The sequence below is a fragment of the Grammomys surdaster genome, unplaced genomic scaffold (assembly GCF_004785775.1).
Source record: "Grammomys surdaster isolate TR1022 unplaced genomic scaffold, NIH_TR_1.0 136, whole genome shotgun sequence".
NCBI classification, from domain to species: domain Eukaryota; kingdom Metazoa; phylum Chordata; class Mammalia; order Rodentia; family Muridae; genus Grammomys; species Grammomys surdaster.
Genome location: NW_021604594.1, coordinates 7,298,348 through 7,314,801, shown reverse-complemented (window position 1 = coordinate 7,314,801; position 16,454 = coordinate 7,298,348). Strand labels below are relative to the sequence as shown.

The 16,454-nt window shown below is 40.2% G+C and overlaps 1 protein-coding gene across 2 annotated transcripts in view; it reads right to left on the bottom strand.

The window, feature by feature from the left end:
- Positions 1-16,454, bottom strand: part of Sestd1 (SEC14 and spectrin domain containing 1) — a 127,321-nt gene that overhangs the window by 30,895 nt on the left and 79,972 nt on the right. For both annotated transcript variants that reach the window (XM_028762927.1, XM_028762928.1), the window contains 4 exons: positions 11,616-11,706; positions 7,927-8,040; positions 2,560-2,673; positions 1,270-1,367 (listed from right to left, as the gene is read on the bottom strand). In XM_028762927.1, coding sequence (XP_028618760.1) covers positions 1,270-1,367; positions 2,560-2,673; positions 7,927-8,040; positions 11,616-11,706 — 417 coding nt within the window. The remainder of the gene's footprint in view (positions 1-1,269; positions 1,368-2,559; positions 2,674-7,926; positions 8,041-11,615; positions 11,707-16,454) is intronic.

Below are 16,454 nucleotides of genomic sequence, written 5' to 3'. Positions count from 1 at the left end.
TGTGTGTGATGCTACATATGTATCACATATTTAGTTATATATATGCATTTACATTTTTATGGTGCTATGGAACTCTGTTCCCCAAGCAGGATTGCTGTCTTGAAATAGGACAGCTAGGATTATACCCAAGAGACTGTTGTAAGACAGGGCCCACTAACATTCTCTTGTCAAAGTAGAGGGAGGTGAACCAGGCAACACAAGAGGCCCTTCTTCACCTGCAGGATGTACAAAGGCTTCATGCTTGCTAGACAGAGTCTCTTCTTCAGTGCTATAGCTGCCTATAAGATGCCTACTGTCTTGTAGGTAACCTCTCACCCATGCTCCCATAAGTAAGCCAAATAAAATTACTGACTCACCAAGCTAGACTTGTGTGGAAATATGACGTTAGTGAGTCGTAAGTGCCCTGTCTAGTATGAGAAGACACTGTTAGTGCCTTCATGGGAGAAGCCACATAAAAGATACTATGTACAGGACACTAATCCCTGTGATGATTTGTGGTATCTTTAACTAGATTGTAATTCAAATTATTCGTTTTTATATTCTGAACTTTTTGTAATCAACATTTTGTAAAGTTATCAAACTCTTTCACTGATGTGACCAAGTGATTTGAGCTGACTGACATGATCATATCTGAATTCTCAGGTTCCATTGTATATTCAAGGTCAGATGTAAAGAAGCTGGATGAGAATGCCTCTTGGTTCCCTGAAATGTCCTAGTCTAAACGCACAGTGCTAGTGACCACCATCAATCAAAAGCTCAGGGGCTGGTCTCTTTCTTAATGTGCTTTAGCCTTACATAGAAAGGAACCTGGCCACCAACCAACAACTGAAGGCGTTAAATCTGGAGAGCTATACTTGATGATACAACTCAACTGCTATGTCAAGTATGATGAAATGCCAAACTCCTTACGTTAAACTTATGAATGTCACACACTTCAGAAGAAGCATTCTGTATGCTACACATTTTGGTACTAATGAATTTAAAGAAGTTTTAAGAATTAAACTGCAGAAATTCTCAGAAAAATCAAACTAAGAATAGAAAATGGCTTCATTTTCAAAGCATGTTCTTACAACAGAATGCTTTCCAGTGCAAGGAAAAAGACCCAGCTACACTCATCACAAAGTAGCTTTGTCAAGCTACTTTGTCAACTTAAGTCAAAGGAACATTGTATGTGTAAAGCAAATGCTTATCAGTACTGAGTAGAGGTGCTCACTGCAGACCCCTTGACCTGAGCCAGCAGCACAGCATTCTCGATAGGTGACTACCTACCTTTCTTTCTCCTGCTCATTGCCCTTATCACTTCCATTGTTAATCAGAGCGAGTTCATCTAGCAATGATGTAGACTCTTTTGTAAATTTCTCAAAGACCTGCAACAGGAGATTGTAGAGACATATCATGAAAAATCTCGAAAATCAATACATAATAAAGACTTCAGGTCTTTATTATGTAATCCAACCAACAGAGCACAACAGTGCTCATGCCGAGAACAAACCCTGGTCTCACGTGAGGAGGAGCTTTAATGGCAATGGAATTTTCAAATTTAAATATATTAAATTACTTTATTCAAATGTATGTCCATTCCTATCCTTCTTTGAGAAACATTTGTAACAATAACAAATTTTATAACTACATGAATGTTACGGAGACCAGCTGTAGCCACCAATTTTAGTTAGAGACCATTTCCTCACCTTACTCGATTACCAGTCTGTTTACAGACAGTGTATTATATAAAGATGCATTGCTTATAATTTTAACATGATTCCCTAAGTATGTCTGAGAAAGGACTTTGGCTCATTTGAACACAGACAATAAAGTAGACTTATAGTTGTCCAATAGACATGTCATTGTTTAAATACAGGGGAGGAATGGCTACTCATTCAGGGATAATCAAAGTTCTCTAAAGTTAGTATACAACTACTAGATGTTCCATTAGAGACTGTTCTCGCCACAATTCAATAAAAACAATGCTGTGTGACACGGAGAAGTGCACCTCAGAAGTCTGGACAAGCAGAAGTTTTGTGAAATGACAGACTTAGTCTGTCATGCTGTGCCACAAGCTGATAATTCACATGATGTTAAAATATCTTCTGAAGTAGTCATGTCATTGAGATCACCTCTCAAGACACTATACTCCTGTCACCTGACTCTAAGGGTGACCTTACTAAGCGCTATCCAACAATAACAGTCAACACAGGATACTGCTGTACCTGCTGGGCTGTTCAACGTGTTTCAGATCCATATTCATTTTGTCCTGCTCACAATTGCAGAAGATAGTACTATTATTATTAACATTTTATAGATATGAAAACTAAGACATGAAGAAATTAAGTACAATGGTGAAGGCCACACACCCGGTTTTTAGCATAAGGATTCTAGTCAAGTGACTCCAACTACTGAGTGTGGGTTCCAAACCTTACACTACTAAGCACACACAATGTGCTTTTTGTTTTTTTATCAAAAACAATCTACATCTTAGTTGATTAAAATGAGAGTGTTGTTCAAACATCTTATTTACACATAAAAACACTTGATTATCTTGTTTTATACTAATATACCAACCAGCCTCTTATTTAGCCAGTCCATGTGATCATAGGTGAGACTCCCACCAAAGTCTTCTGTCAGCTGGCATGGCTCTATGTAACGCGTCAACTTATTGGCAGACACTAAAATAACCTACAGAAGAAAAGGTAAGAAATACTCAGTAAATTATTAAAGTCTCTGAAGGGGAATAAAGATATAAAAACATGTAACCTTGCCTCAAAATGATAGCAGATGAGCATTTGTTTAGTTAATGCAACAGCATTTAAAATCAATTCAATAGGTTATGGGTATATGCTTTAAAAAAAAAATCTATCAAAATATTCTGACAATGCCAACATTTTAAAAAGTGCTAGCAGCTGAGACAATCTATTTTTAATACTTTATCAATATTAAAAATCCTTTGGTAATAAAAACCATTTTCTTAACAAATTAACATGACAAATTGTTGTATCAACTTAAATTTAAAATTAGCTGGTTGTACTAATATAATAATTACATATTTTCTAGGCAAACCCTGTAGAAACATAAACTCCTAGCATCCAGACTGCAACATCCAAATGCCATTTTTCAGTGAAAGAAACCAGGCTGGTCAGGGCACTGATGAAATAAGTATGTATAAAAGTATCATCTCACCTAGATCACCTTAAACTGTCAGAGACTGCTATGGTAGCACCAAAAGGGCCTGAAAAGATCTTTACTGACTAAAGATGTCAGTCAGAGTAAGTATGAACCATACATTGAATGGTTTAGGTCTGTGAATTTAAAAGAAGTAATAGTCTTCAGGCTATGCCAAGGGATGAAGTCACTATGCCGAAGACCAGCAACAGAGGAAGTTAAACACAGGCAGCACATTTCATAAGAGGGACCAATGGCAGGCACATAGCAAGACAGACCAAGTCTCTCACTATGCAAACACTCCAGCAAGGACACTGAGAAAGAACAGTAGAACGAAATCACAATTCCCCAAATTTTGATGAACTAAAAGATCAAGACACTGAATGGCACAGTTATTAACAAAAGGATGATGGACAGTCAGTGACTGCGTCTAATTATCAAGGAAGACATCTCCAAGTGATCAGCCTTGGGAGAAGAATCAAATCTGAATACCCATGGAAATCCAAGTGTGGACATGGAAATCAAGACTGAAGATTGTGAAAGTGTAGGATGCTCACTACTCATTGTGTTCACAATGCTGTACAACAGTGAAAGCTGGGTCTGTCCACGAATGACAACAATGGGGCAGAGGGGAGGAGGAAGAAAGGGATGAAGAGGAAGAACGAAGAAGAAACTGAAGATTAAAAGGCTTCACTTAATGGGAAAGCCCACACCCCCACAACCATTGCATATTCATTTCTAGGAAGCACACACAATTTAACAACCTTTCTGCGCATGCACCAGTCTTCAAAACTTTGGCAGATGAAAACAAAACAACAAAAGCCTAACTGAATAGATAAAACAAATTTACAAGAAACATAGAACACAGCTAACAGCACTTCCGAAAGAATAAAAGTTAATTTATTCTGAGATGTACTTGAGCTATGAGTGAGCACAGCCCTGAAGAGCAGACGCAGGCTGCCCCAGTGTGCTCCTGGCTAGAAGCAGTTACTCAAACTTTATAGTCACAGAACAAGAAAGCGATCAATTTAAGGTCTTTTTCAATCAAATATAGCTGATGATGTTCTTAGCTTTCAGGCTGGTGGAAGGTAGTGGCCTCCTATTAATACAGTCTGAAGTTTCTTACCTGTGGCTGAAATTATAGAACAGATACTGGGGTGAGCTATGCAGGGGACTAAAGATAACCCAAAGTAATTTGGTTCTAGATCTATAACATTCCAACTGTCCCCAAAAGTTCTAATAAACTTCAGTAAAAAATGAGAAGACTGCATGTCAGCAGGGGTGTTCTTGACAAAGGAACATAAAGAAAGTTTCCTTTTGGATATTACCACTGGTAAACTTCAAAAAAGGTAAGAATCAGATGCAATTAGAGAAGAACACAAATGTGAATAAATATACTTTTATTATTATGAGCATTTATAGATAAAAGGGGATCGAGCATTCTGATTATTGGCATCTCAGTATGAGAACAAGATTAATGCCGGTACTAGCCTTGTCAATATACAGATGCTGTCCCATGACCAGCAACATCTGTCAGTCAACAGTGAGGTGCTGAGGGACAGAAGGACCTTGAAAACACTGAACTGAGCGATGCATTCGGATTTCAGACAGGATGGATGTACTGAGAGACACTGAGGTTAGCAACAAAAGGAAGATTCGGTGGACAAGAAAAAGCACTGTGGAAGTGAAGAGGAGATCACCAGAAGAAGAAATCACACAGACAGGAAAGAAAATGTGAAATCATGGAACAGTTGACAAGATCAGTAGGTGTTCAGATGACACTGTTGAAAGCTGATAATAAAACTGTTATATCATACATAATTCTATAAAATAGAGCACTTAGCCATGCTTGTAAGAACACAGGTATTTAAAACAAAGTTACATTTTAAAATAAGTAGAATATCTACAAAGATATAAACATTTTTTACAAAAGCCCAAATTATCCAAAATGAGGCTAAAGAAAATAACTTTCAATTAAATCAGAATCAATATTGAATTTGAGTCTACCTCTGAATTCTAAGCACCCCTTACTAGCTGGGCTGAACTTCACCTCTAAAGTTGAGTGTGTTTAGTGGCAAAATAACCAGCATCTGAAATAAATCCCCCCCTTTAAGACATCGGGCTTTTAATAAGCATTTGTTTACTAGGCAAATATCAAAACTGATCCTCTCCAGTGTCTAGGAGAAATATATTGATACAAGAAGCATCATTCATTAAACACTTCCATTTTTAAGGGAAACAGTTATGGCATCAGACGAAAGCTGTCTTTTCCTTTATCCTCTAAGATGTTTAGTACTGGTCCATTCACAGAGAGCACACACCTATGCCTAAGCAGATGTGACAGGCTTTCATAAAAGGCACTGCTCTTTCCCTGTTCTGTCCACACTGAGTCTGAACAGCTGGCACCTGTTCACTTTGCATTCTCTCAGAGCAACGTTTTCTGCTGGTCCCTAGCTATGAACTATGTGTCTCAAGTGCTCACACTGTGGTGCCACCTACAGAACTCAGGCTTCCTTTGCTTAGCTTCTTGGGATATGGTTTCCCACCCATACTGTCAGGAGAATATTCTTCGTACTAGCTGGAGCCATTTTCCTTTAATTGGCTAGCACACAGTTCTCCACTACATCCATGTATAGTCAGGCTTACCAATGACAAAGTTGAAAAAAACAAGTGGGGGAAAATAATCTGGTTTCTACTTGGTATATAGAAAGCTAGAAAGAGCACTGTCCCAGTCAAAGTGACTACAGAGAAATCCAAAGCCTGTATGCACTGTGGAAAATAATGAAACAAAGCCAAGAGAAAACATTTTCCCTATCTACTAATATCAAAGAAAAAATAAGGTGGGTTACTATGCAGGCACAGATGCTATTTACCTAATTGTTTTTTTACTGTCTTAGACAAAATGTCCATTATTCAATTAAAAATACAACACAAAAGCAAACAAGAAACACCATACTCAAGACTCAAGCAAGGAGAATAAGAAAAGCAGTAATTACAGTGTCAGGTAGCTGGGAACTATGCAGACAGCTACGATGCAGAGACGGAGAGGTCATGGGCAGGAACAGAAGAAAGTTCACCAAAGAGACAAAAACTAAACTCATCATTTAGGGCCTAAGGAGGCTGGATATTGGATACCACTGCAAGTAATGAAATCTAAGAATATTTGAGATCTCTAAGTACAGTGTCATTGCATTTGCATATACAGCACACATAAAGCTCCTGAATGCTTTATATCAACTCGGTTATTTATGGTACTTAATACAATACAAATGGATAAACAGTTGTTCAACTGTACTGTTTAGAAAATTGTGGCACAAAGGCTATATTCAGTACAAAAATAGGTGTGTGTGTGTGTGTGTGTGTGTGTGTGTGTGTGTGTGTTTTGTTTGTCTGTCTGTTTAGCTGTCTCAGTGAACATGCATATATGGAAGCCAGAGGACAATCTTGGATATCATTCCTCAGGATCTCTGGTACCATTCACCTCTTTTTTGTTGTTGTTGTTGTTGTTGTTGTTGTTGTTGTTTTGTTTGGTTTTGCTTAAACATAGGCTCTCAAATTGGCATCAAGATCACGAAGTAGCCTAAGCTGCCAACTAGCCAGCCTCAGGGATCTGCGTATTTCCATCTCCCTGGGACTAGGATTACAATTATGTGCCACTGTGTCGAGCTTTTCTACTTGGGTTCTGTGACTGAGCTCAGGTCCTTATGCTTGCACAGAAGGCTCTTTAGCAATGGCAGCATGTCCTGGTCCCAGAAGTAATTTTTTTCAGATATTTTCACATATGATTTGAATTCATGGATGTGAATACTTGGATGGAGGGCTGGGTATACAAAATTCAAATAGAGACACTACAAAGCAAAACTATAGTAACACATGAGGAAACTTTCCAGTGGCCTTGTCAATAAACTCAGCAAGACCAGAAAACAGAGAGCTTGAAATGAATTAAAATTAAAAATTCCAAAGGAGTAAACACTCAAATGGGGCTCAGAACATAGCTCAGTACAAGAGCACTTGTCAACCTTTCACAAGACCCTAAATGCAAAACCCAGAATTTAAAACAACAACAACAACAAAGAGGGGGGAATAATATGATGTTAAAATATAATGGAAGACCAAACAAGCAAAGTAAGAAGTTTTCAAATCATCTAACACGGACACAGTTAAAATCCCAGAAATATATAAAGCAAGGGATGCAGAGATATTTTAAACCAAAGTAAGAGAACTTTCAAAATTAATGGGAGACACAGTCCAGAGTTACAAGAACTATAGAGACCACCAAACAGAATAAATAACAAATGGAAGACCTACACAAATGAACAACAATGCTGAAAGTCAACATGGAATCCTGAAGGCGGCCAAAGGGACAGAGTGACCTAAACATCAAGGACCAATGATGCACACAGCTGACTCCATGTAAGAAAAAGCCCGAGGATGAACATGGCATGTCACAGACAATGCACTCTTAGGCCCACATAAGGTCTAGAACAGCCCAGTACTTGCTACATTTCCTCTTCATGATCACTGAGACTTTAATACAAAGGTCCTAGTTTTCTTGGAGTTAAAGAGTATACAGATGGAAATAAAGTCTTTATAGCTTATGAAAAAGACACAATTATTCAACAAGGGTCTGAGAGCTGAGCAAGCTCTAGAGATGGTATAGCAGGCACAAAGCAAGCACTTCTAAATAACTAAACTACGCATGCCCAGTAGTATCAGTGAAACCTACTTTCACAGATACAACATATCTCTTTTTATACAGATTATACTTACCTCAAAGCCAAGTCTATCCTTTTCTTTCCAAAAACAAAAATGTGTTACTTTCTTATCCCAGAATTCATCTGGCTTCACTACACAAACAAGGGATACCTCAGCTGGAACAACATTCTGTAAAACATAGAAGAACAAGTACAAATTATACATGCAAATGATGTACTAACTGCACAAATTACTAGACACACTTGTGATTATGCTCAGATACTTAGAAAAGAATTCAAATAATAAAGCAGAAGAAACTCTTTAAACTCCACAATCTAAATGGCAATAAATAACAACAAGCTACTCAGAAAATTTTCAAACAGTTTTAAACAGGCCATACATATCAATTGCCCTTGTTACACAAAGTATCTCTGCTGGAAGTATGTTTAGATTAAACCACAAGACTTATGCTTTAACTGAGAAACTATTAAAAATTATTTTTTATGAAATGGGACAAATGTTTTCCAACACCATGAAGAATTTCTTCAGAAAACGAGAAATCCATTTTCTCACTAAGTGTTAGTTTCTTAACAGCCATTATACAACCAGTAGGGATTCTTTGTGATTATGAAGTAGAAGACAAAACTACCTTTTCACACAATACAACTTCCCATGTTCTAATATGACCATTTGCATCATGGAAAGAATGGTGGTTAACAGTTACTGTGTAAGTACTTGTTACTAAGAGGCCACACAGAGTTTGACTGGAGAACACATCTACAATGTAACCACTTCTATCCCCTGTTCTGCTGATGCTCCCACACTCACTCCTGAAATGCCCTGCACCAGCCTGTGCTCAGAGTGCCTTGCCAGGCTGTGTCCACACCGGGCGCCTTCTGACTCAGCCTCACTAGACACCTTTTCCTTACAGCAAGCACTCCTCTACCCTCACGCTGAGCTCCAAATCCTAGAATACAAGTCGAACCCTGTCTCACAAGCTTGCTCTCCACCTTCTCTGCACAGGGTGTTCTTCATTCTTTGTCCTGGATTGAGAGCTCTCTCCTTAAAGATGCCTTCCCTGTCACCTAGAAAGTGTACCAGCGTGCGTGCATGCGTGTGCGTGCATGTGTGCTCATGCACTCGAGTGTGTGATCATGCCCCCACTCCACACTCATCACAGCTTTCACAAATTCACAATGTTCACTCGTTTCCTTAACCGCCCACTGCCTGACTCCTTGATGGCACAGAGCTTCACAATGGCAGCTACCTTACCTATGAACATCACTCTATAATCTCAGTATCTGACATACAGAAGCCATCCCATAAATAGCTAGCTGTTGAGTAACTGAATCTTCATTGCTAGTGGATCTCACTCATGTAACTTTAACTTAGAATTAGAGGTAACGAAGCCAGAGCAGAATCCGGGTATGTCTGACTGTTCCACCACACTGTTTCACATGCTCCAGACCAGGTCAACACATTACCTGAATGGTCCAGATGAAAAATACGTTAAACTTTGAGGGCCAGAGAATCCCTGTTCCAACTATTCAGTTCTGTGGTGGAGTATGTCATAGACAGTCTGCAGATGATGTGCATGGTCAGCTTCCAGTACTTACTTAAACCCAAGACTCCAACCACTACTCTAAACCACTGGGCCACACTAAGTTACAATAATTTTTAGGAAAGAGATGGAAATGATCTCTTAACAGGAGCATGCCCATGGGCACAGTACAAATCCAGTCATCCAGTGATGACTAGGACGTAGCTAAGGAAAGCAAGACAGACTCAACTGTTTCAAAACCCTTAGCATAGAGGCTGGGAAGTCTGGAGTGCAGTTTATTCATTTATTGACCTATGGAAAATCAGTATTTCCAAGTCACTGAATAGGAAAGTATAAGAAGTAAGAGAAACAGAGCCCCTCTTTCAGAACAGGTGTGACAGGCAGAACTGCTCCCAGGAGCTGTGTTGACTCCCAAACAGCTGGCCCCAGCCCCTGGGATCAAATCAGCAAGTTAGTTCCTAAGTAGAGACAGTTAACTAGGGGACAATGGCCAAGGGAATTCTGAAAAAGTTAGATATTAATCAGTGCAAATGTCCACAAAATTATCTATCAGGAAAGAAGAAATCACAGCAGGGATTAAGCCCACTGATTGTTCTACAGAACTGCAGATCAAATGACAGCAGGTCCCACAGGCTCACCTGTGGCAGGTGAGTGGCAGGATGAAAGGAAGACCACAAGAGCATCCTGAATGGATTACTTACCTAAGCTCAACTTGACAACTTTTTCAGAGAAGTCAGAATGTTCTCCAGGGCTGGGAGGCAAGGTGCTACCACACACTTGGCAGATAGGCTACTATGGGCATCCATCTGAACTCCCATAAAACCTGGTCCTCAGAGGACCAGGACAGAGCTTAATGAGAAAGCACGTATGCCACATCCTTAAGAAGAAAGCAACAGGGGCTGGAGAGATGGCTCATCAGTGAAGAGCACTGGCTGTTCTTCCAAAGCACCCAGGTTCAATTCCCAGCACCCAGATGGCAGCTCACAAATGTTTATAACTCTAGTCCCAGGGAATCTAACACCTTCTTCTGACTTCTTTGGGCACTGGCCACACATGTGATACAAAGACATGCATGCAGGTACAACCATGCAGATAAAAAAAAAAATTAATTAAAAAGATGGAGCAATGGGCAGAAAATTTGAGATCACTCCAGACATGTGGGAAAAGCCAAGCCCCAGTTCATGCACTGTGCCAACTTCCAACTTTGCGAGGCTAAACTTAAATAACGTGTATAGTACTTGAGACACGCTAATCTCTAACACTAAAGCTAACAAACACTCCTTGTTGGCACCCCAAGTCATTTCACTCTAATCATCCTAAGTAACGTATGGAACAATAGCACTCTCCTGCTAAGGATGTCAATGTGCTTAGTCCCACTTCTCTCCACAGAACCTAAAAGGGCAGCCAGCCATCACTCACTCACTGACCCCAGCTGTACATCTCTGGTGCTCACTGGCTGAGCACTTGGTACTCACTTGGTAGACTTACAGTAGAAAACAATAATTTGCCATGTCACTACTATATGCCAGAGATGGACAAAACAGTGTGTGTGGGACACAGAAATGTAAGATAAGATGCCCTGCACCCACTCTGTAGACTTGGCAACTGTTTATTAAATGTGAATTTGTGAGCTACTAATGTCCTAAAAGCAGAGCTATGAAAGAAATTTCTAGGTTCTAAGTTCTTAGTGTGGTCATCACGAAACCCTAATTTATATTGCTTTCTCTGTGTCTTTGTTTTTAAAAAGCTATCTAGCAGGGAAAGACATATAAGGCTCAACTGCAAACCTTTTCCTGACCTGACTTTCCCAGCCCTACTTCCCAGGTAACGAATAAGGAGGCCAGGGGCTGGAGTGGAGCTGGAAGCACAGCACATCATGCACTCAGGTGATCCCTGGGTTCCCAGCCTTCAGGTGGCAAACACAGGCTCTCTTGCTCAGACTACTTCAACATGACATACTATTTTCAGCCTATAAATTCTGTACAGCAAGGTGGGATTTAACTCTACTGTATAAATTTAAAGACGCAATAACTGAATGTAAGCAACTCAATGGTGGTTGTGTGAAATTTTAGCTTCAGAACTACATCACTGCCAAGAAGCCTGGGCACAGTTTGATAATAAAATGTGCTTGCTATTTTCATCATGATACCCTGCTATAAAATGATGCACACGTCCTGATTGACAGAAGAGGAAAACTAATTACCTGCAGCATTAAGACGACTGTCTTCACCACATTCCACTGAGACTTCCTGCCATCCACGATCACAGTGAATCCTCTTGCCTTACATTTCTCACTGAAACAACACAATTACAGGTGTGAAAGAAAGTCCAGACTTTCCTCATAACCCTGAAGAGAGAAGGCAAGAGCGTTAACAGCAGGTGGGAAACAGGCCACCTTGAGTGGTCTCACCTACAACACCAGCCAATAAAACTCTCGAGTACTCCATCCGTTCTTTTAGCATTGCTTTCCTCATTTGGGGAAGTATTAATCACAGGCTAATTAGGAAGGAAAATACTGAGAAAACACGGGAAAGTGTTCTTAAGTTCTTTATGAATGAACTGATGAAATTAAAGTACCATTCCAACAACAGTGGCAGCCTCTCAACTTCTCCATCTGTAAAATGAGTCAAACACAGCCAGGTAATCTAACTGCCACATGCCTCACAGACTTCTTATCAGAATTTAGGATTTGTGAGGAGACAGCTTAAAACAGGTGGAGAACAGTAAACTATTACTAAACCTCTGCAGACTGGCTTCTTTGTGCAGAGGAAATCTAACAGGATGAGGTCACACTTGCTTATCTAATCCATCACTGCTGTGATTTTATCATTCTTAGTCATGTGACCCAGCAATATGCTATCTGCAGTATTGTGAGATGTGTTGTACTCTATTTAATTGTTCAAATATTTGCCAAATGTAATGGCTGATACATGAAAAAGTTCCATTCTAAAGAAACAACTAAACTGTTATTACTGTTACATTGTGTACATTATGTATAGTGGAGCCACATCAAAAGCTGCTGTTCAGTAGTTGATACATGCTACCATACAGATGACCCTTCACTATATTCTGCTAGGAAGCCAGGCAGGAGCACCCAGATATTGTGTTTTGTACAAAATGTACTGCACAGGTAAATCCACAGAGCAGATCAGTGGCTGACTGACACAGGAGGTAACAGGAAAACTAGGAGGGGCTGCTAACATACAGAGATTCTTTTGGACTATTTAACACTGTTTGGAGTTAGTGGGGTCCATGACCCTGTGACTATACTATAAACCAATGAATTGTATACTTTATTAGAAGGGTATTTTATGACAAATTAAGTGAAATTTGCTTTAAAATTTTAAGTACTCAATGTTGGGATCTGGATCTGCATTTAAAAAAAAGTGTGTGTGTGTGGCGGGGTGTGGGGGGGATCCTCTCCACATTTCTGTGGAAGGGGAAAGGGATGTAACACATGCCTATATCTAGGCTTACAACAGCACATACTCTTGACCAGACACCCGATTGGTATTGGTAGGTGCAAGTAAAAAGGAAATCCCTAGAGGTCTGCACCAACAGTGCATATACAGAGGCTACTACGCCTTAGTGTGGCTACAAGCCCAGAAAGGCCAGCCAAGACAGGGGGCTGGATGCTAAGTGGCCTCTGGAGAAAGGCAAGAACTTAGGGTCTCCTAATGCTTAGAAGTTTGGAAGAAATGGAGCCAAGACAAAGTTTCCAGTGTGGGCCTGCTCCCCAAGGACACACACCACTCCCAGTGCTTGATGCTTTCTTATTAGCACCTGTAATCCTAAGAAGTAGGACTCACAACCATTTATTAAATACTTTTTTAAAAAATAACACATCTAATATTTCAATGCATATTATAAATTAATCTGCAGGTTAATACTGTGAAAGTAATGAAGCGTGAAAATGCCATCTGTAACGATCTTAAAGGATAAAACACTGAGTCTTTTAGAGTACTTAAAAAGACCTTTAATTTTAATTTACTTACATTTTTCACTAAGATAGAAAATGAAAATATACATAACCCTAGGATACTATTTCAAAACTGCAAACCAAGTGGTATTTCAGATGCCTTGCAAAAGGCATGTTCACGGGCCTAGGGTGCTATAAATTAAGATTCCTATACCTGTTTAGAGCAGTAAAGAAAGGGAAAAAAATGGGACCCAGACTCCTCAGAGCCTTTCAGGGTAACAAGGCTGGGTTAAAGCAGCTTGTTACAGAAATGAGCACACTGAGTAGCCTCACTTCTGACCCAGAGAGAGGGCTTTCCCTGGGATCTCTAGGGCTAGTGCCCCACACTCCTAACTATCTCTTCATTTTATCTAAGGGCTCTTCTTTTGCTCAAAGTTCTGCTGATACATGTCACCACTGGCTGAGCATGTTTTTATTATAATGCTGTGTATAGAGTTCCTCTCTGTCAGAGAACATGCTTGCGTGTAGAGTATCAGAATGTTCATCTACTAAGATTGTTAACTTGCAGTGCAATGCTTTGCGATCAGAAGGGCATGAGTGATGACATCTGATAATGCCTGAGTCAGAATATAATGGCTGTGTTCCCAGACCGTGACCTATATGGCCGCGACTGAGCCCAGCCTCTTCTCTAACCAGCTTCCTAGCACTGTGTTCCTCTTTTAAATTGCCCTATGCCTCAGGGCCTCTGCATTTGATAATGTTCCTTCATTTCGTCATCTCAGTAAAATGTCACCTCACTATTTATCAAGCTGCCACTGACGCTGAGTCTTCAAGTCTGCTTTCTCGGCATGTGGATGCCTGACACATGGAGTACATGTTGGTGGCACTTGTGTGTCTGGTCCTTAGGGAATGCTGACCACTCCTCTGTTTCATTCCCTACTTGCTCAACACCCAGAACACTGAGGAGCCCCCGCAGGCTCTCACATAGTCACCAAGACTTCTGGTCTCAATGTCTGTGTGCCTTGTGCTATCTCCTTCAGACTCTTCCTTCTGAAGATTCTTCTGAAACAACAACTATTTCCACAACTAGAAAAAAATGATTTAAAAATCAAAAATTGAATATTTAAAATTACTGAAACTTGAGAAATGTAGCAAGGTAGTTTTAACAGATGTTGAATTTTATTAGGAATGACGTGAGCATTTCCTTGAGGGCATCCTATGAAATCCAGAAGATGGTTCCATTGTTTTCCAACCATGACGTTCTCTGTTTCATAGTAAGTTCTTTTTGAACTAGAAAATAACATGATTTCACATATTGCCAAGTGCTATTGAAAGAAAAATTCTAAACAATTTTTAAGAGATAGCCAGGGTTTCTTTTAGAATGTGATATTCAGTTATCTTGTCAATTACCAGTTGTGTCAGTTCCAGGTCTTACGAGCGTTTACTAGATGCTATGAGCGGACAAGACTGTGATCCTAACAGAGGTAGCTACCACACAGTGGGAAGAGATAGACCTGGAACACAGTGCTTAGCAGCAGACTGGGTTTACTGCCAGGTTTTGGTCAAGCTGCCTGTGTTCATGTTTGTTTCTATGTTTCAGTTCCCACATGGAGTGAGGGACAAGGGAACAGTGCTCCTCTCAGAGGGACAGGGAAACTGAATGACTGAATCTTACCTATTGCTTCCTTAGATGCGGGGTATTCTTTCTGCATCTACCTCCCATTTCCCATCCACAGTCAAGCCTAGGGGCTAGTATGATTAAAGTTCTAAAACAAATTCAAAGCAACCCACAAGCTTGCTCACCAAACAACTACTGCATTCCCAATAGCCAGTTAGCTGGTCCTATAAGCCCGCATAGGTGAACACAGAGCACTGAAGAAAATGAAGCCATCAGGGAGATAAAGACAGAAACTGGAGCTGAGCATTGACTAAGGATGGAATATCATACAGCACAGAGCTGTAAAAAATGTAAAGTACAATCCGTCTCCCTTCCAAGCTTACATCTTCTTACAATGTGCAAAGATCAAAACAAAGTGCTTCAGTATCTACTTCACATTCATCATTAGCCAAACAGCATAAACCCTTGAAAACTTAAGAGGAACTAAATAGCACTTGTAAAAAAAATCAAGAATTACAGTTAAGCACATCACTAAGTTTGTAATTTGTGTGCATAAGAGAGATGAGACAGGCCAAGCGCATTAACTTGTTTAGGTTATTTGGCCTTCTACCATCTGAGTGCACAGTTCTGAGCAGACACAAGTCAGCAGACGTGGGTTGATTGGCTGGGCCTTCCCTCAGCCTTAGCTAGCTGCTCTTCTTGCAGGCTGAGTGTGGTTCCACAAGTCTGTGGTTTATGGTAGAAGGCTCCTCCCAGGTGAACACTTCATCAGGAACTCAGCCTCAAAGACATGTTCCAGTGTTGGGGTACATCCATGGGAAAGTGCTGTGTGGGCCTGGGGTCCTGCCTGCCCGTTCTTATTACATTATATCTACTCATTTATAATGTGTGTGGGTTATACCATGCTGCACATGAAACAAGTCAGAGAACAACCTACAGGACTTGGCTTTTTCCTCGCACCACGTGGGTCCTGAGTGTGAAACACAGGCAGTTAGGAGTTAGTAGCAGGCACCTTTATGCACTGAGTCATTCACCGGGTCTTGTACCAGTGAACTTTGCATTTCATCTGAACTCCCAAAAACAGACTTCACAGAAAGTGCAGCAACAATTATTTCTACTAAGTTGAGGAAACAAACAAGAACAACAACAACAAAGACAACTCTTGTTGGATCAGTGTGAGGAAGAGCAGACTCTAGCCTCACTCTATGACTGACTGGCTGTGTGATCCTGAGTAACCTAAGCCACTTAGTTTCAATTTCTCAACTACCAAAGAGGGAAGTTGGCCCTGATGCTCATCAGTGACTATTTTCATGATTTATTAACTGTGAGTCTACCTAATCTTAGTTACCCAAAATGAGGGGTTTATCACTTAATGGAAATTTATAGATTGGCAGTTAGCAACACGAATCAGCAAGGCCATTTTGTAAATGCGCTGGCTATAGGGTCTAGTAATTTTCCTTTTCAGAAAGAAAAAGAAAGGAGAGGAGAGGAGGGGAGAGGAAGGG